The sequence below is a fragment of the Panthera uncia genome (genome assembly GCF_023721935.1).
Source record: "Panthera uncia isolate 11264 chromosome B3 unlocalized genomic scaffold, Puncia_PCG_1.0 HiC_scaffold_1, whole genome shotgun sequence".
NCBI classification, from domain to species: Eukaryota; Metazoa; Chordata; class Mammalia; order Carnivora; family Felidae; genus Panthera; species Panthera uncia.
In genome coordinates, this window is record NW_026057582.1 from 2115070 (window position 1) to 2142163 (window position 27094).

At 53.2% G+C, this 27094-nt stretch overlaps 1 protein-coding gene across 1 annotated transcript; it reads left to right on the top strand.

The window, feature by feature from the left end:
* The first annotated feature begins 2420 nt into the window (after positions 1-2420).
* LOC125909134 (ras-related protein Rap-2c-like) lies at positions 2421-3732 on the top strand. The gene has a single exon (XM_049612085.1). The coding sequence runs from the start codon at positions 2516-2518 to the stop codon at positions 3116-3118; it is 603 nt and encodes a 200-aa protein (XP_049468042.1). The 5' UTR covers positions 2421-2515; the 3' UTR covers positions 3119-3732.
* Positions 3733-27094: the final 23362 nt, after the last annotated feature.

Consider the following 27094-nt stretch of genomic DNA (forward strand, 5'->3'; position numbering starts at 1 on the left):
TGGAGTGTGGTTCTGTGCGGCAGGGGTGGGGTTAGCGTGCTTTCCTTAATGGCTTTAAAAGCCTGAACGAATACTAAGGACAGGCTCAAATTAGCCCACTATCGATTTGAGATACTCTCCGAAAATCAGCCGCCCCTGGCAATATCAGGGCCCCTCATCGCCTGCAGGCACAGGGCATTTTAGGATGAAAACCAGGTCCAGGATTCCCCGCAACTCATGATGTCGTTACTTCTCTCTTCAGTCATGTATTTAATCCCCAGTTCAACCAACAAGGGTGTTTTATGTTAATCAAAATAGCAAATTATCATACTGTCCATTTCTATCATATTGTCTATTGGAGAGTCTCTTTCAAATTACTTGACCATACTTTAACTTTTTTAAATGTTTACTTAATTCTGAGAGAGACAGAGCACGAGCAGGGGAGGGGCAGAGGGCACTGGAGACACAGAATCCCGAGCAGGCTCCAGGCTCCGAGCTGTCAGCACAGAGCCGGACGTGGGGCTCGAACCCACGAACCGTGAGATCATGACCTGAGCCGAAATCAGACAGTTAACCTACCGAGCCACCCAGGCACCCCCTACTTGACCATACTTCATAGTCTCTTGTTCCTTGCTCAAAATTTTAAGCTTCTTTTTTTTATTTCTTTAAACACATGAAACATAATTATCTCATCTGTCTGATAACACCAATGTCTGCAGCTTTCCAGACGTGGTTTTCTTGTCTGTGTTTCCAACGGCTCTCATTCACGGTGTTTTTTTCCCTGTGTGTTTTGTGACTTTTCAGCAGCAAGTTGCCTACGTTCCCTCAAAAGCTATCTGTGGGAAGTTGTTGAAGCCTGCCTTGAGCTTGCCTCCCTCCAGTGAATATTTGCAGTTATCCTTTTTAAAGATGCATTTTTACTTTTGTTACTTTGCAGTCAGAGAATGTCTCATAAGCCTTCTCTATTTAGAAAGCGAGTTGTCTGTTGTGTTCCATATATAATTAATATCACAGGTCAAGGGTGCTCTGTGCACCGTTAATAGAAAAGCATGTTCTGTGACCACAAACACCAGTGTGAAAGATGTATCCCGTTGTCACTTAAACGTCATCTCTGAGCCTATGCTGCCGGGAGCAAATTCAAGCTCAGTCAGAACTGGGGCCCTGTCTCCTCCCCCCCCCCCCCACGGCTACACCAAAATGACTGAGGTCAGTGGCACCCCGACACAGGGAAAACGTAGCTATCTCCGCTTTCAGCCCAGGCCTCTGGGTCTCCCTCAAGTCCTAAGGCATCTGTTTGTGCCTGAGTACAAGGTGAGTGGAGTTTACTCAGGTGGACGACCCCAGGACTTTCTGCCCAGCCCCCAGGGTCCCCTCTGAATCAAGGAATGGCAAGAACGCTGTGCAGGTGTAGAGCAGAAGCCCGAGAGAGACTGGCAGCAGGGGGGTCCGACCTGGAGGACCCTCTAGAACTAGGATGACCCCAAAGCCCTGTTGCCAAGGACCCCACCGGTCGATACTTGAGGCCGGGTGGATGCGTGCACACTTTCATTTTCAAAAGTGGCCGGTTTGACTGGTGAGTTATGTGGTCACTCTTAGGTCAGGAGGGCATGATGGAAAGCCAGGGAAGGTTTGAGTGAGGGAGTAAAATGTGAGTTACATTTTACAAAGTTCATTTGGGCGTTGGTCAAAGACGAAGGGGTCTGGAGGGGACCAGAGTAAAGGCAGGGGCGCGAGGTACTCGGTACTCCGGGCACAGAAGGCCGGGGGGGAGGGAGGAGGGCTGCAGGAGTCACTTGGGACCTTCAGTCTGAAGCTCCTTCGCAAGTTTCCCCTTCCCTGGGGTCCTCCTGGTCTGGAGAGGGGCCCCAGCTGCGCAGCCCAGCCAGGCCTGACCTAGAACGAGGCCAGCCTGGCTTCCGGCCACGGGGCTGGCTCTGAAATGGTGGAGAAATCCTGCATTTCCCGGGTAGACATGGAAGGGATCAGGTTACCTTCTAGTCCCGCGGACAGAAGGGGCTCTTCTGGGAAAGGGGGAGCAGAGGGCAGGGACTGTCGGAGAGGCCCCAGCTCGTCGTCAGGTGGGGTACGGGAGGGAGGCCGAGCAGGGCCCGGCAGCCTGGGGACCCGCCGTGAGCGAGGTCGGAGGGGGGGGCGGGGGGGGGGAAGGAGAGGTCTGGGACGTGGAGCTGGTGGGTAGGGCGGCGCCGGATCGCCCCGGGCCGGAGGCGGGCCAGACAGTGGGGTAGGGAGCGGGGCGAGAGGCGCGCGGGGCCCGGCCTCCCGGGACCCCCGTCTGGGCTGGGGGAGTTCTTCTCCGCCCGGCGGCAGCCGGCCTCCGCGCGCCCGCCCTCCGGGCCCCTTCCTCGCCTCCGCGTCCCGCCCCGGCCCCCGCCCCGCCCCTCCCCTCCTCCCCTCCTCCCCTCCTCCCCTCCTCCCCTCCTCTCCCCTCCTTCCCTGCCCCCTCTCCCCGCCCCCGCCTCCGCGCGCCATTCCTCGCCGTCCTCCGGCCGTGCGCCCCGCCAGCCGCGTCTCGGCCATGGCAGGCCCGGGGCCGCGACCCGCCAAGGGCTACCGGGTGGTGCTGCTCGGGAGCGTGGCCGTGGGCAAGACGGCGCTGGCCACGCAGTTCGCCTGCGGCAGCTTCCCGGAGCAGTGCGAGCCGTCGGTGGAGGAGCTCTTCAGCAAGGTGATCGAGGTGAACGCGGCGCCCGCCCTGCTGGAGATCGTGGACACCGTGGGCGCCGAGCACCTGGTCACCCTCAAGGACCTGTACATCAAGAACAGCGACGGCTTCGTGGTGCTCTACAGCGTGTGCAGCGAGGCCTCGTTCGAGGCGGTGCGGCCGCTGCGGGAGCGCATGGGCCGGCTGCGGGGGCCCAAGGCCGTGCCGCTCGTGCTCGTGGGCACCAAGGCCGACCTGGACGCCGAGCGCCAGGTGCTGACGGCGCGGGGCCGCGCGCTGGCCCGCGAGTGGCGGTGCCCGTTCCTGGAGGTCACGGCCAAGAGCAAACTGATGGTGGACCAGGTGTTCACGCAGGTGGTGCGCGAGGTGGAGGCCCTGGCCCCGCCCGAGGAGCGGGCCCCGGCGCTCCCCACCAATGCCCAGGACACGTGGCCCTCGGAAAGATTCATTGGCTGACGCGCAAAGGTGACTTTTTAGTGTGTTCGGCGCGTTTCTGATTTCTGAAGCTCAGTCCTCCTTCCCTGCCTTTTTAAAGAAAGTTTTCCGGCCCAAGACAAGTGATGATGGCTTCTGTGTGGGAACTCAAACCAGCGCTTTGGACTGTTGGCCTGAAAACTTGGCCACTTTGTTTACCTCTTACAGGGCTCTAGGAAACCCAAAATCCGTATTGTTTTCCTGGATGGAGAGTCCCAGCCTTTTCTTCACATGGGATTTGTTACAGGATTCTCTTTTTTTCCCCCTTTTGATCATTAATGCCTTCGAATGCACCAGACCTTTGAAATTGATTGAGGAACATGAACTAAAGACTTTAAGCCTTGGATTCTGTGAGGTTTTCATGTGTTACCCTCTCATCCGCAGCCTTGCATTACAGCAGTAATATTTTCCTCTCTGTGTATTTCTAAATATAGTTATGACATACACAGCGTTGGTTTGAAAGGGATATTGTATACCCTGGGAGGGGAACACGTAACTGCTCACACACAGCTCAGCCTGCCTTCAGCTCTGTAATTGACATCTAGTCGATTTTGAATCTGTACACTGAGTGAAAATAAAGTGATTTTGAAAGGTGATAGTTTTAAATATCTGTCTCTCTAATACTTAAAGCTACAGTTTCTACAGTTTGCACGCACGGTCTCTGCTCCTAAGCTGTTTCCCAGGAAGCACGTTAGGAACCAGAGGGAAAATGGCCGCATCTGGTATGTGTTTCTTGTTGCCAGCGTAGGTGTATTTTTGTCTCTGCATGGTTTACAGTGACATGGGGACTCCAGGAGAAGCAAACCGTGTTTGAGTCTTCTTGTATAGTTTTCACATAACGAGGCAAGAAAAGTTTTCTTGCACCCGTTTAAAAACATTATGGTTTTGTAATTTGAAGAATTTGCCTGTGGTATGAGTTGCGTGTGCTTTATTTTCATGATAACACATTTTTCAAATTTAGGAACCTAGCCTTACCACTTAAACGTCCTTCTAAAAGAAAGTAACAAGAAAAACAAAATTAAATAAACAAGAATGCTCAAAACTATGCCAGGGATCTGAAAAAGTTCATTTTGTTACAGGGAAGTTATCTATACAGTGATGGTTATACAGGCTCTGGGAGCTTTATTTATATTATATGTGTTGGGTGAACAGAAGGATGGATTTTATTTTAACAGAAAAAGTATAAGTATGTTAGAGCCTGTCAGTGCCTGACAGCCAGTTCACCAGGGGAACGGGCTAGGCTGGGTGACACCTGTCTTTTATCTCTTCCTCTGTCCCAGGGCCCTGGCGGAGGGCGGGGGAGGGAGGTGTTGGGCACTTACTTGTGAAGCCTTGAAGTCCAGCCTATTCACTCTCTCCTCTGACCCTCTGTGTTCTGGGGTCATTCCTCCTGGCTGAGTTACCCACATCCCCCTCCAGGACATTTCAAACACAGGGAGGAAGGGAGGGGGTCCTGCAGAGTGGTGAAGGGTGGGGGAATACCTTCCTAGTCTCAGGTGTCTTCGTCCAAAGCTTCCTCTGCCCGAAAAGAGGCAAAAACCCAAGACTGTTACTGGAGTGGATGTTGGGCTGTGCAGAGAAAGCACGCAGGGTGTGAACAGTGTCCTGTCCCCAGCCATGAAAGCAGGGCCCCCGAGGACTGCAAGCTGAGTGACCCTCTGGGCCTGCCTCCCCCTGCTTCCCACCAGCCCTGTCTTTCTGACTCACCACCTGCTTGCACTGAGGCCTCCTGGGAGGTCTTGTGTCCCTGGATCCCTGTGCCTCTGGAAGATACGTTCAATCCAGGAAAAAATTCACAAATAGCCATTTCTTCGTTTAGATTCCTAGGACCTCCTCAGACCCTTCCACTCAGATCTACATTTTGGCTCAGAGCCCAGGGTGTTCCTTGCTGACCGGTGAACATAACAAATACTCAGGCCCACACGATTGGCTCCTAGGACCTCAGGAATATGTTTGAAGCCGTTCTCTGCGCACGCAAGCGTGCACGCAAATACATGTAAAATTCAAGACCTACACACCCGATTTTCTTTCTCTTCCTACATTTCACGTGTCTAACTTCCATATGTCACACACAGTTGCCTGGAGTCCCTCTGGAGTCAAGTGCAGCCTAACTAGAGTGAACTTGAAGCAGCAGATATGACTGCTTGTCAGGTCCGGGTGCCGTGGTCCATGGAGGCACTGCCTGGTGGGGGCGGGGCGGGGGGGGGGGGTACCTGAAACGGGCAGCCTAACTCACCAGCCTGCAAATGGTGTTACCATCTCAGGTCATTCACAGATGGGCCCTGGGCTGGGGGCCATGTGCGTGCGTGCTCAGCATAACTGGGGCATGTGAAACTGGTTTCCCAAGTGGCTGTGACATTCCCATGCCCTCCGGCATCCGATGCCCGTAAATGCCCTGCAGCTCAGAGCACCTGCAGCCTCCCTTCTGGCCCGTGTGTTGTGGGTTCGTCTGTATCGTTCAGATCGCTGGTGATGCTGAGAATTCTCTGGGAGGGTTTCAAATGACATTCGATTTCTTCTCCAGTGAAATGCCTGTTCTTTTCATCAGCTTTTAAAATTGTGTAATCTGTCCATTTCTTCTTGGTTCTTGGAGGTTTTACTCTGTCTCTGGGGTGGGCAGCCTCTGAGATGCCTCCAATGACCCCACCTCCTGGTACGCATGCCCTGTGTGACTGCCTCCCCTTGAGGTGGGGCAGGACCTAGTGACTCTCTTCTGGGGAATACAACAGGACAACAGTGATGGGAATGTCACTTCTGAGATTAAATTCCAAACCACTGACCTCTGCCCTGCTCGGCCTCCTTCAGAGCCCTTGTTCTGGAAAGGCAAGCTGCCGTGTTGGGACTAGCCTCGTGGAGACAGCCATGTGGCAAGGAACTACTGTCCCAACTGGCAGCTATTGAGGACCTGAGACCTGCCCACAGCTCCTAAGTGAGCTTGGGAGGGGGGACCCTTTCCCAGATGAGCCCTGAGATGAGAGCAGCCCCCGCCAAGCCCTCCCCACAGCCCGTGAGGGAGTCTGAGCGGAGCCCCAGCTGAGCCGCAGAGGCTCCTGACCCACAGACACTGTGAGATGGTGAGTGTGTATTGTTTTATGCCAGTAAGTTTTAAGGTAATTTGTCATGCAGCTACGGACAACTACTGCAGCCGTTTGGTGCCTGGACTAGGGTGCCGATGTACAAATATCTGAACCAGGCCGTGGGCAGAGCCAGGTGGGATTCTGAGGAGTGTTAGGTAAGCACTGAGGCATCCTGGACAGGCCTTTAGTGGAAAGCTGGGCTTTGAGGACGCTGCCAGTGAGACCGCACAGGAAGTGAGGAACAGGGGTCTTGTGACATAACGGCAGGAGCGTGGTCACCTTGTCATCTGCAGTTGTGTGGGGAGCAGTGTACCTGCTGCAATCCGGGAGCCAATGGGTAGATTTCCAGGCCGAGTGCAGAAGAAGCCGCCTGGCCTCTTCCCGTGCCTTATGGTTTCATTTGAGCAGAGAGACAGGCTGAAGGCACTCGGGAAACTAAGAGGAACCGGTACCTGATAGTTGTCAAAATTCACAGTTTCTCCAAAGGACAAAAGATGCTAAAATTAAGAAATGACTTCCCGGGGAACATCAAATCCAGGAGAATTGGTCTCAAATGAAGCCCGGGGTGCCTGGGTGGCTCAGTGGGTTAGGCGTCCAACTTCGGTTCAGGTCACGATCTCACGGTTCGTGGGTTCGAGCCCCACGTCGGGCTCTGTGCCGACAGCTCGGAGCCCGGAGGCCGCTTCAGATTCTGTGTCTCCCTCTCTCTCTGCCCCTCCCCCACTCACACTCTGTCTCTGTCTCTCAAAAATAAACATTAAAAAAATAAAAAAAATATTTTAAATAAAAATGAAGCCAAGGCTGTGAGTACGTGAAGCCCTTTGTCAAGACCTCAGAAAGATCAAAGGTGACAACTCAGAGTACTGTTCAGTCACATGACGGGCCTGTTAGAAAGATGGAGCTGTACCCACAAATCCTCTCTCCCAAAGACAGGGCCTCTGGGAAACCTCAGCAGTGCCCCTCAGCCATCTCAGGAGGAGCCCAGCGTAGAGCAGGTTCATCTCAAAGAGCTTTGTGGGTGCGTCTTCTCGCCAACGGAGCGAGCCCAGTCCCCAAACAGATTTGTGCGCGGATCTTTTCTGTTACAGAGTTAACCCCAAATCACAGGAGACCCACAAAGCTTTTGAGAAAAAGTTTATCAGTCCAAACACGACCTGTTTGGACTAAAAAAGGACAGAGCCATTCAAAATGAAAAGAGACTTTGGACACCCACACCCCCAGGCCGCACAATTTTACTGGAAGGAAGCAGGCTGAGAAAACTGGTTGCAAACACGTGCTTTCTTTAAAAAAGCGGTGGCGGGGGTGGGGGATGTTCAGAGGGCAGAATAAAGAGGTCAGAGGACAGAGCTCAAAGCAGTGGAGGATTATTTCTAGGACGTAAGACCTAATCTGGGGCACCTGGGGGGGGGCAGTCGGTTAAGCATTGGACTCTTGGTTTTCAGCTCAGGTCATGATCCTGTGGTTCTCGGGATCGAGCCCTGCGTCGGGCTCTGCGCTGACGGCATGGAGACTTCTTGGGATTCTCTTTCTCTGCCCCTCCCACACTCGGTATGCTCTCTTTTTCAAGATAAATGAATAAACTTAAAAAAAAAAAAAAGACCTAATCAAAGAATTTCTTGGCTGAGTTTCACAGTTGCTATGACCAGTGACTCCTTCGTGTTCCTCACTGGTCCCTGTCTGGGCGGGAGGGTCGGGAGAAGTTACCCCACATCAAGTCTACCACTGTATGCTGTGGTGTGTGTGGCAGGGGTGAGCTAGCCAACCTGGATCTACAGACCAAGAGAAACTGTGTTTGAGGAATGGCCCTAGAGGAGCCTCGTCCTCACCTAGACTTGATTTCGATGGCATGACTGTGAAATTTAAGATGATCAAACATAGAAGATTATATTACTCCATTTTATAATATTAAACCAACCTTGCATTCCTGAGATAAACTCCAATTGGCTGTTATTTGATATAAATATTTATACATTTGATGAATTGACTTTGCTAAGATTTTATTCCGTATTTTTGCATCTTTGTTCATGAATGTGACTTGCCTATACATTTTTTTTTATACTGCCCTTGTTTGCTTTGGTAGCAATAGGCTAACACATACATACACACACACACACACACACACGCACGCACACACACACACACACACATCTAGTTGGGGAGTAGTCCTTCTTTTTATATTCTCTGGGAGGTTCTGTGTAAGATTGGAATTATCTGTTCTTTTGACATTTGGTAGATATTGCTTGAAAATGCATTATTTTGAAAAAAATATACAGTGTCTTTAATGGTTATAGGTTTTAAACTTTCTTCTTAATTTAGTTTCCCAGTTTGTATTTCTTTAGGGACCTATATCCTGTCTTTTCAAATGAATCTACAGAAAATATTAATAACAAAGATGCCTGGGTGGCTCAGTCAGTTGAGCATCCGACTCTTGATTTCAGCTCAGGTCATGATCTCACTGTTCGTGGGATGGAGCCCCGCATCAGGCTCTGTGCTGACAGCATGGAGTCTGCTTGGGATTCTCTCTCTCCCTCCCTCCCTCTCTGCCCTTCCCCTGCTTGCACACATTCTCTCCAGAAAGAAATGAACTTTAAAAAACACTTTAAAAAATCGTTCATAACGACCTCTTAGACAGGATTGTTAATAACTGTAGCATCTCAGATTACCTTCTCTGCTTTTTCGTAATATTGGTTTTTTCTGCCCTTTCTCTACCTCTACCTCTGGCTCACTCCATCAGTCATGGAGGAAGAGCTTGATGGAGTCTCAGAAGCAGACTTGAGGAGTTTAGTGTGCAAGATGCTCACTAAGACATGTCTTTGGGAACAAGACCTATGGAAGGCAGGGGAACATGGCAGGAAGGCAGGAGAGGTTGAGCATCAGCGCAGCCCTGGCGAGGGCCTTAGCCAGCCTCCCAGGGATCTCTGGGCCTAGATCTGCCCTTCACCTGCTCTGAGTTGAGTAAAGACAGCCAAGTCTTTACACCCTCCCCTCAGATCAGTCATTGTCCATGGGAAGTCCCCAAGAAAGGGACTGCTCTCTATAGCTGAGACGGTCCCTAAAGGGGCCCACAGCTGAAGCCTTGTCAACTAACAGCCCTCCTGGCAACTGAGGCAACAACCCTGTTGAAGGGGAATCTGGGCAGTACATCCACAGTCCATCATGGCAGCGGCAGAGTGGGTGAGTCACATCTTTATTTTCCTTGGTCTGCTTTCAGTCTAGCTAACTCATGCCACATAACTGGCAAGGAAGAAAATATCCACGGCTGTTACGGTCATTGTAACTGGTCCTGAGGCCATAGTTGAGTTTTGAATTGTGATAAAATACACATAACACAAAATTTACCATCTTAGCCATTTTTAAGTGTATAGTTCGGCAGTGTTAGGTATATTTACATTATTGTACAACCCACCCCCGGAAGTTTTTCATTTGTAAAACTGATACTCTATATGCATTAAACAATCACCTCCCCCAGCCTGGCACCTACCATTCTGCTTTCTGGTGCTCTGAATCTGACTCCTCTAGGGACCTCACAGAAGTGGAATCAGACGATGTTCATCTTTTTTGTGACTGGCTTATTTTACTCAGCATAATGTCCTCAAGGTTCATCCATGTTGTGGCATGTGACAGAATTTTCCTTCTTTTCAAGGCTGAATATATTCTCCTGTGTGTATATACCACTGTGAGCTTATTCATTCACCTTTCAATGGACACTTGGACTGCTTTGACTTTCTGGCTACCATGAATAATACTGTTCTGGACATGGGTGTGCAAATATCTCTTTGAGACTCTTTGGATATACACCCGGAGGTGGAGTTGCTGGATCATATGCTAATTCTAGCTTTAATTTTTTGAGAATTACCATACAGTTTTCCACAGTGGCACATTTCCACCAACACAACAGTACACAAGTGTTCCAATTTTCCACAGCCCCACACCACTTGTGATTTTCTGTTTCTTTTTTCATAATAACCATTCTAGTAGGATCATATCTCATTGTGGTTTTGACTTGTATTTCCCTAATGATGAGTGATGTTGAGCATCTTTTCACGTGCTCATTGGCCATTTGTATCTCTTCTTTGGAGAAATGTCTATTCAAACTCTTTGCCCATTTTGAAATCAGGTGGGTTATTTTGTTGTTAAGTTTTAGGAGTTCTCTATATATTCTGGACATTAATGTCTAATCATTAATGTCTTATATGATTTGCAAATATTATTTTCCATTCTGTAGGTTGTCTTTTGATATTTATACTTTTTTTTTTTTTAAAGAAAGAGTGAGAGCGGTAGAGGAAGAGAGAGAGAATCCCAAGCAGGCTCTACACCCAGTGTAAAGCCCAACATGGGGCTCGATTCCATGATTCCATGGAGATCACCACCCAAGCCGAAATCAAGAGTCAGATGTTCAACCAACCGAGCCCCCCAGGGGCCCTGATATATATATATATATATATATATATATATATATACATTTGATATACAAATAATGCTATACAAAACATTTTTTGATAATGTCTTTTCATATGCATACAAAATATTAACACTTTCATGAAGTCCAGTTGTCCAGTTTTTCTTTCGTTGCCCTTGCCTTTGGCATCGCATCCAAATCATTGCCAAATCCAAAGTTGTAAAGGTTTTGACCTATGAAAACACAGGTTTGGGTCCATTCTATTCCATGGTCTATGTTTGTCTTTATGCCACTACCACACTATTTTGGCTACCAAAGCCTTGTAATGGTTTTCAAATCAGGAAGTGTGTCTTCCAGATCTGTTGTCCTTTTTCAACATTGGTTTGTCTATTTGGGATCCCTTGAGATTCCATACATATTTTAGGATGGGTTTTTCTCTTTCCACAGAAAATGCCATTGAGATTTTGATAGAAATTGCCTTGACTTTGTAGATTGCTTTGGGTGGTGCAGACACCTGTATAGCCTTCAATCTTCCAGTTCGTGACCATGGGACCTTCTTCCATTATCTCTGTGTCTTCTTTCAGCAATGTTTTGTAGTCTTCATTGTACAAGTCATCCACCTCCTTGCTAGGTTTATTCCTAGTATTTTATTCTTTCTGATGCTATTGCAAATTGTGTTCTTAGTTTCCTTTTGGATAGTTGGCCATTGTTAGTGTATAGAAATGCAATCAATTTTTGTGTGTTTATTTTTGTATCCTATAGCTTTCTGAACATATTATCTCTAACAGTTTTTTTTAATGAAATCTTTGAGGTTTTCTGCACTTAATATATCCATGTATATGTCTGTCATCTGAGAACAAAGATAATTTTATTTCTTCCTTTCCAATTAGTATGCCTTTTTTTTCTTGCCCAATTGCTCTGGCAAGAACTTCCAGTTATGAATAGAAGTGGTGAAAGCATGCATCGTTGCCTTCTTCCTGATCTTAGAGGAAAAGCTTTCAGTCTCTCATCACTGAGTACGATGTTCCCTGTGGGCTGTTCCCATATCACTTCTATTGTATTTAGCTTCCTGTATTTCTGGTTGGTTGAGTGTTTTTATCATGGGTGGACATTGAATTTTGTCCAGTAATTCTTTTTGCATCAAGTGAGATGATCATGCAGGGTTTTTTCCCCTTCATTCTGGTAACATGATGAATTACACTGATGGCCTTTTTATGAGGAACTTTTCTTGCATCCAGGAATAAATCCCACTTGGTCACAGTTTACAAACCCTTTAAAGTGTTGTTGAATTCTGTTTGCTGGTATTTTGTTGAGGGCATAATCGATATTTCCCCCCAGTTTTATTGGGATATAACTGACATGGAACCTGGTGTAAGTGTAAATTATACAATGTGATGGCTTGACACATGTGTATACTAGAAAATGATCAGGTTAGTTAACATATCCTTCACCTCACCTAATTACCATTTTTGCTGTTGTTGTGATGGGAGCATTTAAGACCTACTCTCTTAGCGACTTTCAGGCATGATTTTTCTAAATTTCTTCTTCCATTACCTATTCCCTGTTTTATTTCCCCTTAGCCGGGACCTTGGCTGGTTGGAGGTTTTCATCTAGTAGTAGGATCCAAACATACCCAAAGGATCTGAATTCTCAGCAGTTTCCTGCCAGTTTTGGGTTGACATTGTTTTCTGATAACCTTTCACAACTGGAATGGAAGTACCAAGAGGTGCCTCCAAGAAACCACTTAGTTCCTGGGAATAATAGCTAGAGGAGCCAGTTCCTTGACCACCCTTTGACTCACAAACTCCTGTATTCTGGCTTTGGGAAAAACAGCACTCCATATAAGTAACCGTACTATGACTATAACTGAGATAACATCACAACCTGTGAGATGGAGTCCCATCTTTTCGGAGTGTGCTAAAAGGAGTCCCCAGGAGGTCATTCAACCTACCAGGTCACTGCTTCCGGATGAGTGCATCAAAGACCAGTGGGTTTCATGTGCCTAGCCTACTGCTTCACATTTTTTTTTGCTGTAAAATTACTCTCTACATCAAAGAAACGATCCTTGGGCTACAATAAAGGTCCACAAGGCATACTGTAAGTCTGTGGGGGGCAGTGCTTCCAGGGCGTTACAGGCAGTGAAAGCAGATCCACATCCAGAAGAAATGTCTGTTCCAGTGCAAACTGCTGCTCCTTCCACGATGGAAGAGATCTAATGTAATCGATCCTCCACCCAAGTGACTGGCCGTCCCCCCAGGAAATATCAGGGGCTCACCATTAGTCTCTGCTCTTGGGGGTTAAATTCTCAACTGGGATGGTGTCCATGTCAGACTCGGTGAGGCCAAGTCCATGGGTTGGACTTTGATGTTGAGCCCACGCCTGGCCCCCATCCCTGCCTCCTTGGCCACTCTGTACGTGGGCTCACTGAACAAGCACGTGGCTGGCTGGCTAAGGAGACTGGCTGCTGGGCACAGAATGGACTGTCCCGTCCAACCGATTCCTGAGAGCCTCGTCTGCGGTAGATGCCTTTTGACGGGTACTCACAGCGTGGCAAATATCTGCACAACTCATGCCTCCCCAGAGCGGTCCATCCTCTTATGCCTTTCCCAGACCACCTCATTTACGGTCTTGCAGTGTGGTTTTCTCAAGGCTCTGGTGATCAAGCCAAGCCATTAATAACTGCCCATGAGTCAATATAGAGCCATACTATTTCTGGCTTTCAGAACAGGCACCGTGCTTGAAGTAATGGGGGCTTCTCCTTCCTCTCTGTCCTTTCGGGCCACCCCTAAGTGGGACTGTAGGGCTTGAGCCATCCCTTCCGCGCCATTTGTAAATCAGGATCGAGGTTTTTCCTTCTCAATTAGTCATAGAGACCTCCCTGTGAGGTCATAGGTTTGGACTGTGGGTGAGGAGACAACGTAGCGGGAGTAGGTGGGAGACGCAGCCCATCAGCACATTTGACAGACTTTTCAGTTTTAGTGTTTTGTTCTTTTTTAATGTTTATTTATATGTATTTATTTTGAGAGAGAGCATGCATGTGAGAGTGTGGGAGGGGCAGAGAGAGAGGGAGAGAGAGACTTCAAGCAGGCTCTGCACTGTCACTGCAGAACCAACCCCGTGCAGGACTCCATCCCACAAACCATGAGGTCGTGACCGGAGCGGAAACCAAGAGTCGGACACTCAACCGACTGAGCCACCCAGACGCTCCCAGACTCTTAGATACACGGTGCACTGAAAGCAGTTTTACCAAATGTCTTGCTGTAAGAGCTCAGGGCTCCCCAGCCTCCCAGCCTGCATATATGCTTATTTTCTTGTTTCGAGAGAGAAAAGCAGCCCCTGACCCTGGGCGGGGGGGGGGGGGGGGGGGGGAGTGGGGGTGCCGGCCTGACCCTGGTGGCGAGACCATGGCGTTCTCCTGCTGAACATAAATGGTCTCAGAGGAACTGACGTCAGCCAGACAAGACCATTCTGTGACCGTGATGGATCAAAACCAACGAGAACAATCTGCGATCACGGCTGAATCCAGGCGGAAATATGAACGATTTCGAAACCACAAAGTGGCCAAACCCTCTCCCTCTCGTGGTTACTGTGAGTAATGGCTGTTTTTTCACCTGTTACAGCTGACCCTTCAACAGTGTAATGCTTTGGGGCACTGACACCCCACGGTGCAGTTGAAAATCTGTACATAACTTCTGACTCCCCCAAACCCAGCAACTCAGCTGCTGCTAGCCTGCTGTTTACTGGAAGCCTTACTGATGACGTAAACAAGGCACATTCGGTATGTTGTATGCAGTATTGTATTCTTACAATAACGGAAGCCAGAGAAAAGAAAATGTTATTAAGAAAATCATAAGGAAGAGAAAATACATTGGTAGCGATGGGCTGCAGTTGCTACAAATATCCACATATAGGGGCGCCTGGGTGGCTCGGTCGGTTAAGCATCAGACTTCAGCTCAAGGTCACGATCTCGCAGCTGACGATTTGGGCCCCGAAACGGGCTCTGTGCTGACAGCTCAGAGCCTGGAACCTGCTTCGGATTCTGTCTCGCTCTCTCTCTCTCTCTCTCTGCCCCTCCCCTGCTCACACTTTGTCTCTCTTTCAAAAATACGCAAGCATTAAAAAAAGGAAAATATCCACGTATAAGCGGACCCTTAGAGTTCAAACCTATCTTTTTCAGCCTTCCTTCCTTCTAGATAAGATTTATTATGATATTCAGTCATGCAATGTCCCCCACTTCTTGACAGTGTCCATTCTCAAGCAAAGTCTGCTTTCTTGAACTTTACTAAAATTACCTCCTCCAAGCCCGAATCCAAGTGCTTTCTAGCACCTTCCCACTGAGACACCCCATGGGTGCCCATGGTATGTGCTCCCCTCACTTGCCCAACAACAGGTGCGTTCCTGTGGTCTTGAGCTAGTGGACACTGATACCACCCGTGCCTCGTACGTGGCATTAAGGCCGCGTCATTTCCAGCAGCAAATCCTGTGACAGGCAGGGTACGGGTTCTGGGTAATCTAAGCAGGGGTTGATTTAGCAGACGTAATCAGCTGCTTACAAAACTTCTGCAAGAGTTGGAGGGACGGGCTCTGAGCGGCTTGGGGGCGGGGAAGTGTTGGACCCCTGAACCTGGCCCCGGAGTCAGGAGTTTACAGAACAGCCCGAGTGACCATCCTGGGCTCTGGCCCCCAAACAGAGCGGCTGCTGCTGCCGCCCCGGCATCTAGGTAGCTGGGAGGAGACACTGGATGGAACCTGCTCGGAAAGTCTCCACCTCTTCGTGGCCTTCCCTTCGTGACCTTGTCTGTAGCAAAGAGTGAGCAGTGGGGACACGGCCGCCACCCCTTTCCCCCTTCCAATCCGCAGGGAGGGGGCGCACGGTGGGCAGAACCACACTCCCACCCAGGTCTGAGATGCAGGGGGCAGGGCACAGGCAGTTGTTAGCAGCTCCCTGAAGGTGGCCCTGAGTGGCTGCCTGCCCACTTCTGGAACTTTCTCTTTCCTTCTTTTTCTTCTTCTCCTTCTTCTTCTTCTTCTTCTTCTAACAAAACGCATTTTTTAATCTGACTCCACTGGGTCTGAACTTGTGACATGCTCTAGCTTGCTCCTCCCCTTGACCTTGAGAGGGGTGAAACCCTGGCTGCTTCCTTTCCCTTCGGGTTCCTCTCTAACTCTGACTCTTTCCAGCCCTGGGGAGCCTCCCCAGCCAGGGCCCACCAGGAGGTGGCTGTCTTGAGCGAGCCCAGTGGGGTGCAGGCCCCTCTTGTCCTCCCTGGGGGCCCACTGAATAAGTCTGTCCTCTGTCCTCCCCCACAGGGTCCAGCAGCCCACCGGGGTCCTAAGGCCCGAGACCAGCCATCAGCTGTGACAGACTTCGGCTCCTGGGGCTACTGGAGCCAACCTGTGGGAGTCCGGGGCCCGGGGTGGGGCTGGGGTGAGTGCTGTGGGGGCCACTAGTCAGGGGTGGCTTCAGGGGAAATGGGGCCAGATAGTCAGTCTGCAGGGAACGAAGGCCCCTGAGCTGTGTGAGGGTGTCTTAAGGAGGGAAGGTATTGGGTGCTGAGGAAGCCCTCATGGTGTCCTCCTTCCAGTATCCATCCTGTAGGGTGTGAGCCCCTTGGGCCCCGGACCTGGGCCTCCCAGATGGGCTCTGATGCCTTCTCAGAACCTCAACCCAGGATGTCAAGGGCTTCTGGAAGGAGACCCCTGAGCCTGTCACACTAGCCCCTTGTGAAGTTCGTGTCTGCCGTGGAGTTAGGCCTAGTCCCATCCGGGGAGGAGGGGGTGGGGAGGTGCAGCCCGCAGGCCAGGCCGGGAGAAATGGCTTCTTTGGAAATGGGATGCATTTTCCTGGATGTCGGTTGCTGCTTAGAGAGGCCTGGATCTGGAACACAAGGCAGTCACAGACCCCCACGCAGGGCAGGGCCAGAGCCAGGAGGAGCCCAGGACACAGGTCCCCTCCTGGTGTCTGTGCTTTGGCAGGGGTGGTGACCGCTCTGGGACAGACTCACCAGGGAAGCAGGAAGGCAGGGAAGGAGTCTCCTTTACGCTACACCTAATGACAGTGAACTTCGCTGCCTCCAGGGTGATTCGGAGGGAGGGTTGTCTCCCCACCCCCTTCTGACAGGGGAGGTCCCCATCAGGGTGTAAGGTGACACCACTGGTGGAGGGGAGGGAGATTGGGGGGGGGTGGCGCACACAGCATGGGAGGAGGGAGGTGAGTCTTCTGGTTTCCAAGGCTTCCAACCCCTGGGAGGGATGGGACAGTGGCTCCCGCTTTCAGCTGGGAGCTGAGGCTTTTGGTTTTGTTTTTCTGTTTTAGGAGGTGGGAGGGTGACGCCATCAGCTTATTTAAATGCGATATAAAATATTAACAGAGTTTCCTTGACAAACTTGTTTAGCTGTTACAGACCAAAACACTGGTGTGGGGTTTGTTTTATTTGGAAGCTCGCACTTTCTACAGCCGGTGCAGGAAGGACAAATCAACACAAACCAAAACTTTTTATTTATTATTATTATTATTATTTTTTTTACGTGTATTTTATTTTTGAGAGAGAGAGAGACAGAGCATGAGCCGGGGAGGGGCAGAGAGAGAAGGAGACACAGAATCTGAAGCAGGCTTCCGGCCCTGAGCCGTCAGCACAGAGCCTGATGGGGGGCTCAAACTCACAAACCGTGAGATCATGACCTGAGTCGAAGTCAGATGCTTAACTGACTGAGCGAGTCAGGCAGCCCAAGTGTCTGACTCTTGATTTGAGCTCAGGTCATGATCTCACAGTTTGTGGGTTTGAGTCCTGCATTGGGCTCTGCACGGACAGTGTGGAGCTGGTTGAAATTCTCTCTCTCTGCTCCTCAACTGCTTGCTCCCCCCACCCTCTCAAAATAAATAAATAACCTCAATAAAATAAAATTAAAATGGATGCATATGGGTTGAAGCAAACAACGGCAATTCATTCGCAATGAAAATAGTAACTGCCCTTATCCATGTGGGACAAGGTCACTAGGACACCGATGTGGAAGGCTGAGAGAGGCAGCTGACACACAGACCTGCAGACAGACAGACAGACTCCCCACTGGGCCTGCGCTGCTCAGGCGTCCCTAGATCCTTCTCTGCTCCTCGGACCGACCCGGGGGCCAGGGGAGCCTTTTTGGCTCTGCCACAACGAGCCCTGCTTGGGCAGGATTTGCTCATCACCAAGGTCAGGGACAACTAGAACTGACCTGGATTTCGGTCTGTCCTGCTGGCCCACGGCTGCTGGCCACGCAGGGGGTGAGGCCGCTGGAGAAGGTCCCCCCCATGACAAGCTGCCCCACGGACATCAGGCACAGGACCACACCTGGACACTCCCCACATGTGTCCCCCATGGCCATCTCCCTGACTTCTGCCTCTATGACACAGGCCCAGAGAAGGGCTGTCCCTCCAGGGAGCCCCCTGGCACCAGGGGTGTTTCCTGTGGCATTTCTTCCTGATGCTGGGCTCTCCGTCCAGGATCACTGCCTGGGAGCCGGGCATTGGTGAGAAGGTCACGTGGAGAAGCGGTCACCCTTGCTTCCTACTGGGAGCATCTCAAGGGGTCAAACACCCAGTGTCTGACCAAGTGTGCGCTTCCGGAACGACGAGTGGGGGAGAATCAAAGAGGCGGCCGGATGGCCCCGGGGCTCGTCTCCCATAACCCGCTATGCGAAACGTCTCGTTCGGTTTCGTGGCCGCGGTGGCCCCTCCGCCAGCGGCTCACCGAGGGGCAGGGGGCCTTCGCCGTGGAGCCCGTGGGCCCTGCTTCGAAAGGGGGGAAGCCTGCGAGGAGCGCCCCCTCGGGGCCAGGCCGCCCACGGGGCACTCGGCCCTCCGGTCGCTCCCGGACGTGCAGGCTGGAGTGGGGAGGGGACCAGAGTCGCGGCCCCCTCCCCGCCCCCGGACACCGTGCTCCCCAGGCCGACCCTGCGCCTCCCGGCTCCTGCGCCGCCACGCTTCCCGCGCCCCAGCCGCGCAGGGCTGAGGACCCCGGGACGGATCGGCCTCGCCAGGTCCGGGGACCCAGGGCGGGGCGCAGCCGGGGCGGAGGCGGCCCCGGGTCTCCGGATCAGCGCCCCCGTCGTCCGGCCCGGTGGCGCGTGTCCTCGCCCGGCCCCGGAAGGGTGGCGCCGCCACGTCCCCCGCGGGTCCCGCCCCAGTCCCGGCGTGGCGGCCGGAGGTGGCGCGGCCGGCGGGTCGCTGAGCGCTCCCCTGCGCCCCCGAGGCCCCGGGTCCCCATGTCCCGGGTCCCCCGTGTTCCCGCGTCCCCGAGTCCCCGCATCCCCTCTGGGGCGTCCCGGGACCGGCCTCGATGGCCTCGGGGCAGAGCACCGCCAGCCCAGAGGCTTCCTGATCCGGGACCGCGAGCAGGGCGCCGGCCCAGGTCCCCCCTTCGCTGTCGCAGCTGCCCAAGCTCGCCAGACCGGGTCCTTACCTGTGTCCTGGCTTGTGTCGGTCACGCACGCTCAGCGTCCCCACTGCTCCCAAGGCCTTCGCGGAAAGATTTCACGCAGAACACGTGGGGATCTGAAAGGACGGTGCCTGTGAAGCCTATGGAGGGGGTCCCTGGGGCCCCCAACCTGACTTGTTAGGGGAGGGCGGGGCTGAAGGACCGCGATCACGTGTCCCCACGTTCCCCCAGAAGGGGACACCACTGTTCCCTCACATGCGCGGTGCCATGGGCTTGGTCTGGAGGTTTGGGAATCTCAGATTGTAGGCACTTGGACCCAATAGTTGGGCCGCCAACCCCTTGATTTGTGCCTGGAGCTCAACCTCCTTTACAGCGTAAATTCCGACCCGGAGACTTGACTTTCTGCGTTTGTACCCAGACGTCTGACCTGAGCCCAGCCCGGGTGGCCAGGGGGTTGCATGGTATTTCCGCACAGGAAAATTGAGGGCAAATGGTTTTCATTTTCTGTTCCGAATATTTGTCCTTGTGGGAATTATTCCAGCGCGTCTCCCCCGTTTCCTTGCGACGCTGCCCTTGCCTCCTGGCTCTTTCCCGGGAAGCACATTCCCAGGGGACACAGAGTCAGGTGGGGGCAGTTTCTGCAACACGCCCTTTGACGAGGGTTGGCTTTGTCTTCTCCAGGGGAGCATTTCTCTGGAAGGAAACCCTTGGCCGCTGTGATGCCGCCCAGGCGTGGAAACCAAATGAAACCATATAAAGAGCAGATCGGCCTACTGTCTGGTGGCGGGAGAGAATTTCTGGGGAAAACTTCTAATGCACTGGAAGTCTTGCTGACTTTGGGTTGGGGTTTTCTTGTGCCCGTTTTACCCGCGGAAAGCCCTTCCCCGCAGGTCACTACTTACAGCCACTCGGGTGGCTGTCGCTCAAGGGCGGTCGTTGGAAAACGCTTCCGGTGCCTAACCGAAACAACTCAACAGGGGAGAGTTGAACGTTCATCGCTACGTCACTTTGTTAAAGGCGCATGCGAGTCACGGTTGTCAACGTGTGGCCGGTTCTGTCCTCATAGGACGGTCGCCCCCCTCCTAACGTGGAAACAAACACAGTCCCCACAGGTAAGCACATCAGGAACCTTGTTACTGACGCCCTGCGAGACCTCAGTTCCCAGGGCAGGCAGGGGCTGTGGCCCTGGCCTTCAGGCCCTTCCCTCTCTCTTCACAGGACAGGGGACCAAGAGTCCCTCCCCACCCCCCCGATGAGCCCCGAACCTCCCATCTTCAGGGACCTCCCTGGACAGTGTCACCGCCACCCTGAGGCAGATCCCATCCCCCTTACTGGAGAGAAAGTCTTAATCCCCTGTAGGGGCACAGGCTGAGCTGACCACAGTTCTCCTGGTGGGCAGTGGGGCCTCGGTGGGGAATCTCCTTCTGGAAGCCTCGGTCCGCCCCGACAGCAGAGCCCAGCCTGTGTCTGCGGTGGGCAGGGCACAGCACGGGGCTAGGTCCCCAGGCACAGACGACAAACAGTCCCGGCCCCGTCCATGCCCGGGCCTCGGCCGAGGACACAGCTGGACTCTGAGCCGCGTGGGGGGCCTCAGGCAGCACCCCTCCATGCCCCAGTGTGCCATTGGGCAGGTAAAACATGGGTCCCTCCCTGCCTGCAGGATGTGGGGCCAGAGCACGGGTACTGGGGAGTCTGCGGTCCTGGGGCCACGGTCAGAAAGCGTCCCTGCCCAGGCACCCCCTCCAGCCTTGACCACCAGGTCCCGGTCCAGAATGGCTCAGGCCTAGGGACAGAGGCCCTGCAGGGTCCTCTGTCCTTCTCTGCAGCCATGGGGCTGGGGCCCTGGACACAGGACCAGGTCTCTCTGTCTCCACCTGCTGGGCTGATACTGCCTCTGCCTTGCCTCCCCGTCAGCCTGGAGATCTTGGGGCAAGTCTCCTGTGAGCCAGCTCTTTGTCCCCAGGTGAGCACAGACCAGGCAGAGCTGGCTGGTGCTGGGGAGAGCCTCCCTCACTGGCCTCTGCCCAAACGCCACCCCACCCCCACCCAGGGCCCCTCAGGCAGTCCCCGGCTTCCCCCACCTTCCAAGGGAGGCCCTTCTGTCTGTGGCACACAAGTGAGGGGGGTCTTCAAGAAACGTCCCAGGAAATGCAGGGATTCCTTGGCCATTCCCGATCCACTCTGGTGCTGGAACTGGGCCGGCCTTGCTCAGGGTCAGGGCTGCCTGGGCAGTGCACTTGGAGCCTGCCCCCACCAGCCTCCTGGGGCTGGGGGGGGAGGGGTGGAGACCCAAAATTCAAGGGCAGATGAAGCGGGGAGCCTGCCAGGGAGCCTCAGACTGCGTCCCATGTCTCTCGTGCCCCCTCCTGTGCCTGGGACCCCTGCACCCCTGCCTCTGCTCCGAGCCCCTCCAGACCCCTTTCCTCTTGGGAGGTTTCCACCTGGGAATCATGACATATCACTCCCTTTGTCCTTTGATAAACTTTTGTCACCGGGACCTGAGGGAAGGCCCTTCTGTGTCCAACGCCCCTTCCCCTTTCTGCCCACGGCCCCTGCCAGGCACCCCCGCTCAGCAGCCCCACTCGGCCCAGCATCTGTCCCAGGAACCCAGCCCCTGACACACCCCCTGGGGCCCTGGCCCCAGCCTCCCACAGGCCTGGGAGGGGCCCACTCCGTGGTCTTCAGGCCCTTGGCTCCTCGGTCTCCCAGACTCGGTTCAAGTGTCCCTTCCTCACGGAAGCCTCTACCCTCCCCTGCGCCTGAGCCCCTCCCCACGGCTGCTCACAGGGAAGTCAGAAACCAGCTCAAGTCCAGCGAAAAGGACAACACAGCAGAGTGGGGTGTGAGGGGTGCGGGGAAAGCAGGGCCGAGGGGGTGCTGTGCGGTGAGCGCCGCGTGAAAACAGGGGAGCCAGGTCGCCAGGGGACCTGACTTCAGGAGTGAGAAGTACAGCCCAGGTTCAGGGTCAGGAGAAGGGAGGAGGTACACACGGAGGATGGAAAAATAGGGGAAAACCGGGAAGTGGAACCTACAGTTGGCTCCTTCAAAGAGCAGCAGAGTTGGGGCGCCTGGGTGGCTCAGTCGGTTAAGCGTCCGGCTTCAGCTCAGGTCACGATCTCGCGGTCAGTGAGTTCGAGCCCCGCGTCGGGCTCTGGGCTGATGGCTCAGAGCCTGGAGCCTGCTTCCGATTCTGTGTCTCCCTCTCTCTCTGCCCCTCCCCTGTTCATGTTCTGTCTCTCTCTGTCTCAAAAATAAATAAAACGTTAAAAAAAAAAGAGAGCAGCAGACTTGACAGACGTTTGACTGGATGGACTCAGAAAAACGGACTCAAATTAGAAAAGGAGGCGTGAGAGAGGGGGCATCAGCACCGACCCCACAGAAACAAGGGGCCGTGGGAGGTCCAGGAGGAACGTGCATAGGCCAAAGAGGACGACCCTGGCGGGAAGGACAGAAGGCGCAGCCGGTGCAGGAAGCCGTCCTGAGGGGCTTTCTTAGAGTTTCCACCAGTGGGAGCAGTTACACCACCGATGGGACGTGAAGGAAGAGAGAGGTGACAGGATCCTGGCAACCGGAGCAGGCACTGGGTCCCAGCGAGGTGACGGTCTGGGAGCCGCGCAGGGTGTCTCTCGACGAGACGGAGCACGTGTGTTCCTGACGGCGAGGCTCCCGAGCCACAGCAAGGCTCTCGGAGCAGGCAAGTGTCACGTGGACCCGGGGCCACGTGGAGGACCTCAGCCTCCCAGCACCTGGCCCCAGGCCCTCAGGGCTGGGGTCTCTGTTCAGGAGGCCCCTGGGGGTCTCGTCTGCCCCACCCCCCCACCCCGGCTTGGCCCAGCCAGCACTCCACAGCGGGCCCCTGGTGTCCGTGCAGCCAGGAAGGGTGTACTCCAGGCGGGGTTCGGAAGGTGCTAAGAGCTGGGGGGTGGGGTGGGGTGGGCCTGGTGCTGAGCCCCCGGGTGTCAGCACCACTGCCCACTGGGGTGTGCACTAGGCAAGTCTGGGGCGAAGATCCCCAACTGCTGCCACACCCCTGCCTGCCCTGATGTGGCTTCTGCAGGGAAGGGTGGGGCCGCCGGGGCCGCAGCCTCAGAGCCCTGCACACAGGAAGGAGCAGCACCCCACCGGGGAGGGACCCAGAATGGCCCAGCGAGAGGCACACGTGCTGAGCACCAGGAACAGGGGAGGCTGTGGGGGTGCTTGTTCAGGCATAGAGAGGCCAGTGCGGGTGGGAGGGAGAGGCAAAGCCGAGGACTTCCTGGAAGAGGTGGTGTCATCACAGCCAGGCCTGAGGGGCCGAGGCAGCCAGAGTGGCAGGGATGCGTCCAAGAGGGAAGGAGCCACGGGCAGGTTCCGGGACCCGCAGAGCTGCTTTGCTCTGAAGAGAGGGGCCACGGGCTGGCCAGGACACCAGGCCACGTGGGTGGGCAGTCAGGGAGAAGACAGGAATAGACAGGCGAGAGGCGAGGCCTGAACTAGGGCAGGACCCCAGAGGTGGTAGGGGAGAGGGTTTGGGGAGGGGGGAGCAAACAGCCCTGAGGTGGTGGTGGCCAGCTGGGACAGTGACCAGCACCCAGGTCTCAAGAGGCACCTTCCCTCTGCAGACCCAGGTCCCATTCTCGGGCCAGGAGCCACCCCCACAGTATGTTTAGACCAAACTCCCAGCCCAACGGGGACTCCCCAGCACAAGAGTGAGAAAGGGGGACAGGCCAGGTCACTTCCCGAGTCTCCCAGGCCAAGCCTGCCTGGGTCCAGGCAAGTGGCCTTTGTGCCCCCGGACGCAGGTGACTGGTGACCAGGTAGGAAAGGGAGGCTGTACAGTGACTTGATGAGCTGGAATTCATTAGAAATAAAAACCTGTCTGTGAATGACAATGTCGAGAGAATGAGAAGTCCAGCCACAGACTCAGAATATTTGCAAAAGACACATCTGATAAAGGACCGGTGTCCAAAATTTCCAAAAAACTCTTAAAAGTCAACAGTGACAAAACTGACAACTGGATATAAAAATGGGCAAAAGATGTACAAAGGTGACAAGTAAGCACAGGAAACGATGCTTCATGTCTTACTTCATTAGGGAAATAGAAATTCAAACACTACGAGGGGCGTCCGGGGGGCTTAGTCAGTGAGCATCCGAGTGCGTCTCAGGTCATGATCTCATGGTTTGTGGGTTCAAGCCCCATGTCGGGCTCTCTGCTGATGGCATGGAACCTGCCTGGGACTCTCTGTCTCCCTCTCCTGTCCCTCCCCCGTTCTCACTTTCTCTCTCAAAACAAATAAGCACTAAAAAAAAAAAAAAAAAAAGAAAAGAAAAGAAAAGAAAATGGCTAACTCATCCCAGAGCTATTTCCACAGAGTAGTTCACTGTCTGTAAAGCTATTTCCGTACAAAGGAAAAGAAAAGAAAATATCTCTGGAATTCTACAGGAGTGGGGAGTCACCGGGTCAACACTGAGGGGAGACAGGGCCCAGTGGGCTTGGCCAGGACAAGGAGGCAGGAGAGCATGAGGGTTCCGGGTGAATCAGAACAGTGATTTTCATTGCCTCTTGGTTTAGGGACACAAGCCCCTGCCTGCCCAAGGTGGGCGTCCAAGGGGACCCCCTCCATGCTGTACTGTGCTGACACAGGGCCTCACCCTTAGGGTGTCACCCAGATAGACCCAAACCCGGCAGTGCACTCAGTGGTCGATTCAATCAGAAGGACTCTGGTCAGAGCCTGGCAGAATCACATGTCAATCCTGTTCGGGGAGGCACCCTCACCGTCGGCCTCGAATCCTCGCTGCCAATTCTTCTCAAGGACACCAAGGTCACAAAGCCCCATGACAGAAGCCAGGACAGAAGCCCCACAGACAACAGAACTGACCGGCCATAGTCTGTTCATAGTCAGACATAGTCTGTTCTCTTGTGCATTCAAGACATAAAAGATATGTTTGCAAGTATGTGCAGAGGAGAGAAGGCTGTAAAAAGTCACCCAGAAATTCCACCTCCAATATCAGTTATTAGTGACGATACTTTTTAACTTAAAAAAATAATGTTTATTTTTGAGAGAGAGAGCGTGAGTGAACAGGTGAGGGGCAGAGAGAGAGGCAGACAGAGAATCCGAAGCAGGATCAGAGCTGTGAGCACAGAGCCCGACGCGGGGCTCGAACTCACAAGCTATAAGATCATGACCTGAGCTGAAGTCGGACGCTTAACCGATGGGGCCATCCAGGGACCCGGAAACTTTCTGTAAATAGAATCCCAGTGCATGTCTGGGTTGTGTCTGGTGTTTTGTTCAACATTTTGCTTGTGGGATTCATCCACGTCATTGGGGGTAAATTGTCGTCTTATGGTCACTCGTGCGGCGTTCCGCTGTGTCGATTTGCCACGAGGCCTTCATTGGGACGGGCATCTGGCTGTTGTCATGCTCTGGCCGTCATGAGTGAGACTGCTGGGCCCCTCTATGACAGATCTCTTAGTGAGTGTCCTTCAGAGTAGGTCCCTTCCGGTCAGACCAGGCTGGCCCTGAACATTCTCTGTGCTCCTCACATGGCAGAAGGGCCGAGGGGCACAGAGAATGTTCTGGGCTCCCTGTTCTGGGGCATTGATTCCCCATCTGTGAGGATTTTGCATTCAGTCCTCAACAGACAGCCATTGACACATAGCTTGTAGGGCACACAGCTCCCAAGAAGAGGGTCTGTACCAGGGGTCAGGAAACACAGGGTCAGTCACGAGCAGAGGGGGAGGGGAGACGTGGGCAGGATCTCACCAGAGGTTTCCACCAGAGGGAATGGACCTGGCGGGTCAGTGGGTTGAGAATTGGCTAGATCGAATCTTTTTGGTGGGTTCTGGGGCATGGCAACTGTCCCTAGTTGTCTGGAACCTGGTTTCGGGGTGACTAGGGCAGGAAATGGTGGCCCAGAGTGAGGGGGCTTGGTAGAGGCGGTGGTTGGGGTGCCAGATCTGGATTTGGTGATTTGCGTACCCAAGATGTGCTCCCAGGGGACTCCTTTCTTGACCCTGGGAGAGGCAGTCCCTCCAAGGTCAGCCAGGACCCTAGATGTCGAAGCATCAAATGTAGAATCTGGAAGGCCTGGTCATGACACGTCCTCAGGCCCCTCCCTTGTATTACAGCCTGAGGTTTCTGAAACATCACACATGGTGCGAGTCTGAGCCACAGGCCAACATGAAGGGTCCCTGGTTTCCGAGCCTTTCTATCCATCTAAAGCTCAGGCCAAGACAAACATCTTCCGAGAAATGTTCCTTTCATAGGAAACCAACTAAGAATTAAAGCACTTTTGTTACATTTCATCCAAAATGTCTAAGTATTCTGAACTTTGGAGGTTTTGTGGGGACTCCCATCCATCCGAATTCTGGAAAGACAAGAGGCATCTCTTTGGGGTCTTTTTGGTTGGTTGGTTGGGTTTCTTTTTGTTTAAGCCTTTACGGTTTTAGAGCGGTTTTAGGCTCCCAATATAATTGAAAGCAGAGTAGAGATTTGTCACCCATCTCCTGCTCCTGCAAACGTGTGGCTTCTCCTGCCAGAGGGGTGCATTTGTCCCCAACAGTGAGCCTACACTGACCCGTCATTGTCACCCAAAGCCCAAAGTTTACCTTAGAGTTCACTCTGGGTGTCGCACATTCTATGGGTTCAGATAAAGGTGTGGTGACATAAGTCTATCATCACAATGTCATACAGAGCAAAATCCTCTGCCTGCTTGTCCCCTCCTGCCCCCAGCCCCTGGCAACCACTGATCATTCCACCGTCTCCATAGTTTTGCCTTTTCTAGAATGTTCTGTAGTTGGAATAACACAGGATGTAGCCTTTTCAGACTGGCTTCTTTCAGTCATTCGTATGCTGCCTGACTGGCTGTACGTTTCCTCCCTGGCTTCTCACTGGCATCTGCTTTGCAACGGATGCTGCACGCACCCTATCCAGGACCGAGAGGATCTGACAGCCCATTGGGTCCCCATCGCTAACGGTCACCGGAACCCGGCCGCCTGCACTTTCTCTCTGCAAATGCCAGCTCCCTTGTTCGTTCTCCCCTGGATAGGAGTCTGAAGAATTTCAGGAATGTGCTACAAGCCACG

What these genes read in the sequence shown, in the direction of transcription:
- LOC125909134 (XM_049612085.1), top strand. Translation starts at nt 2,516, where the DNA reads ATGGCAGGCCCGGGGCCGCGACCCGCCAAGGGCTACCGGGTGGTGCTG.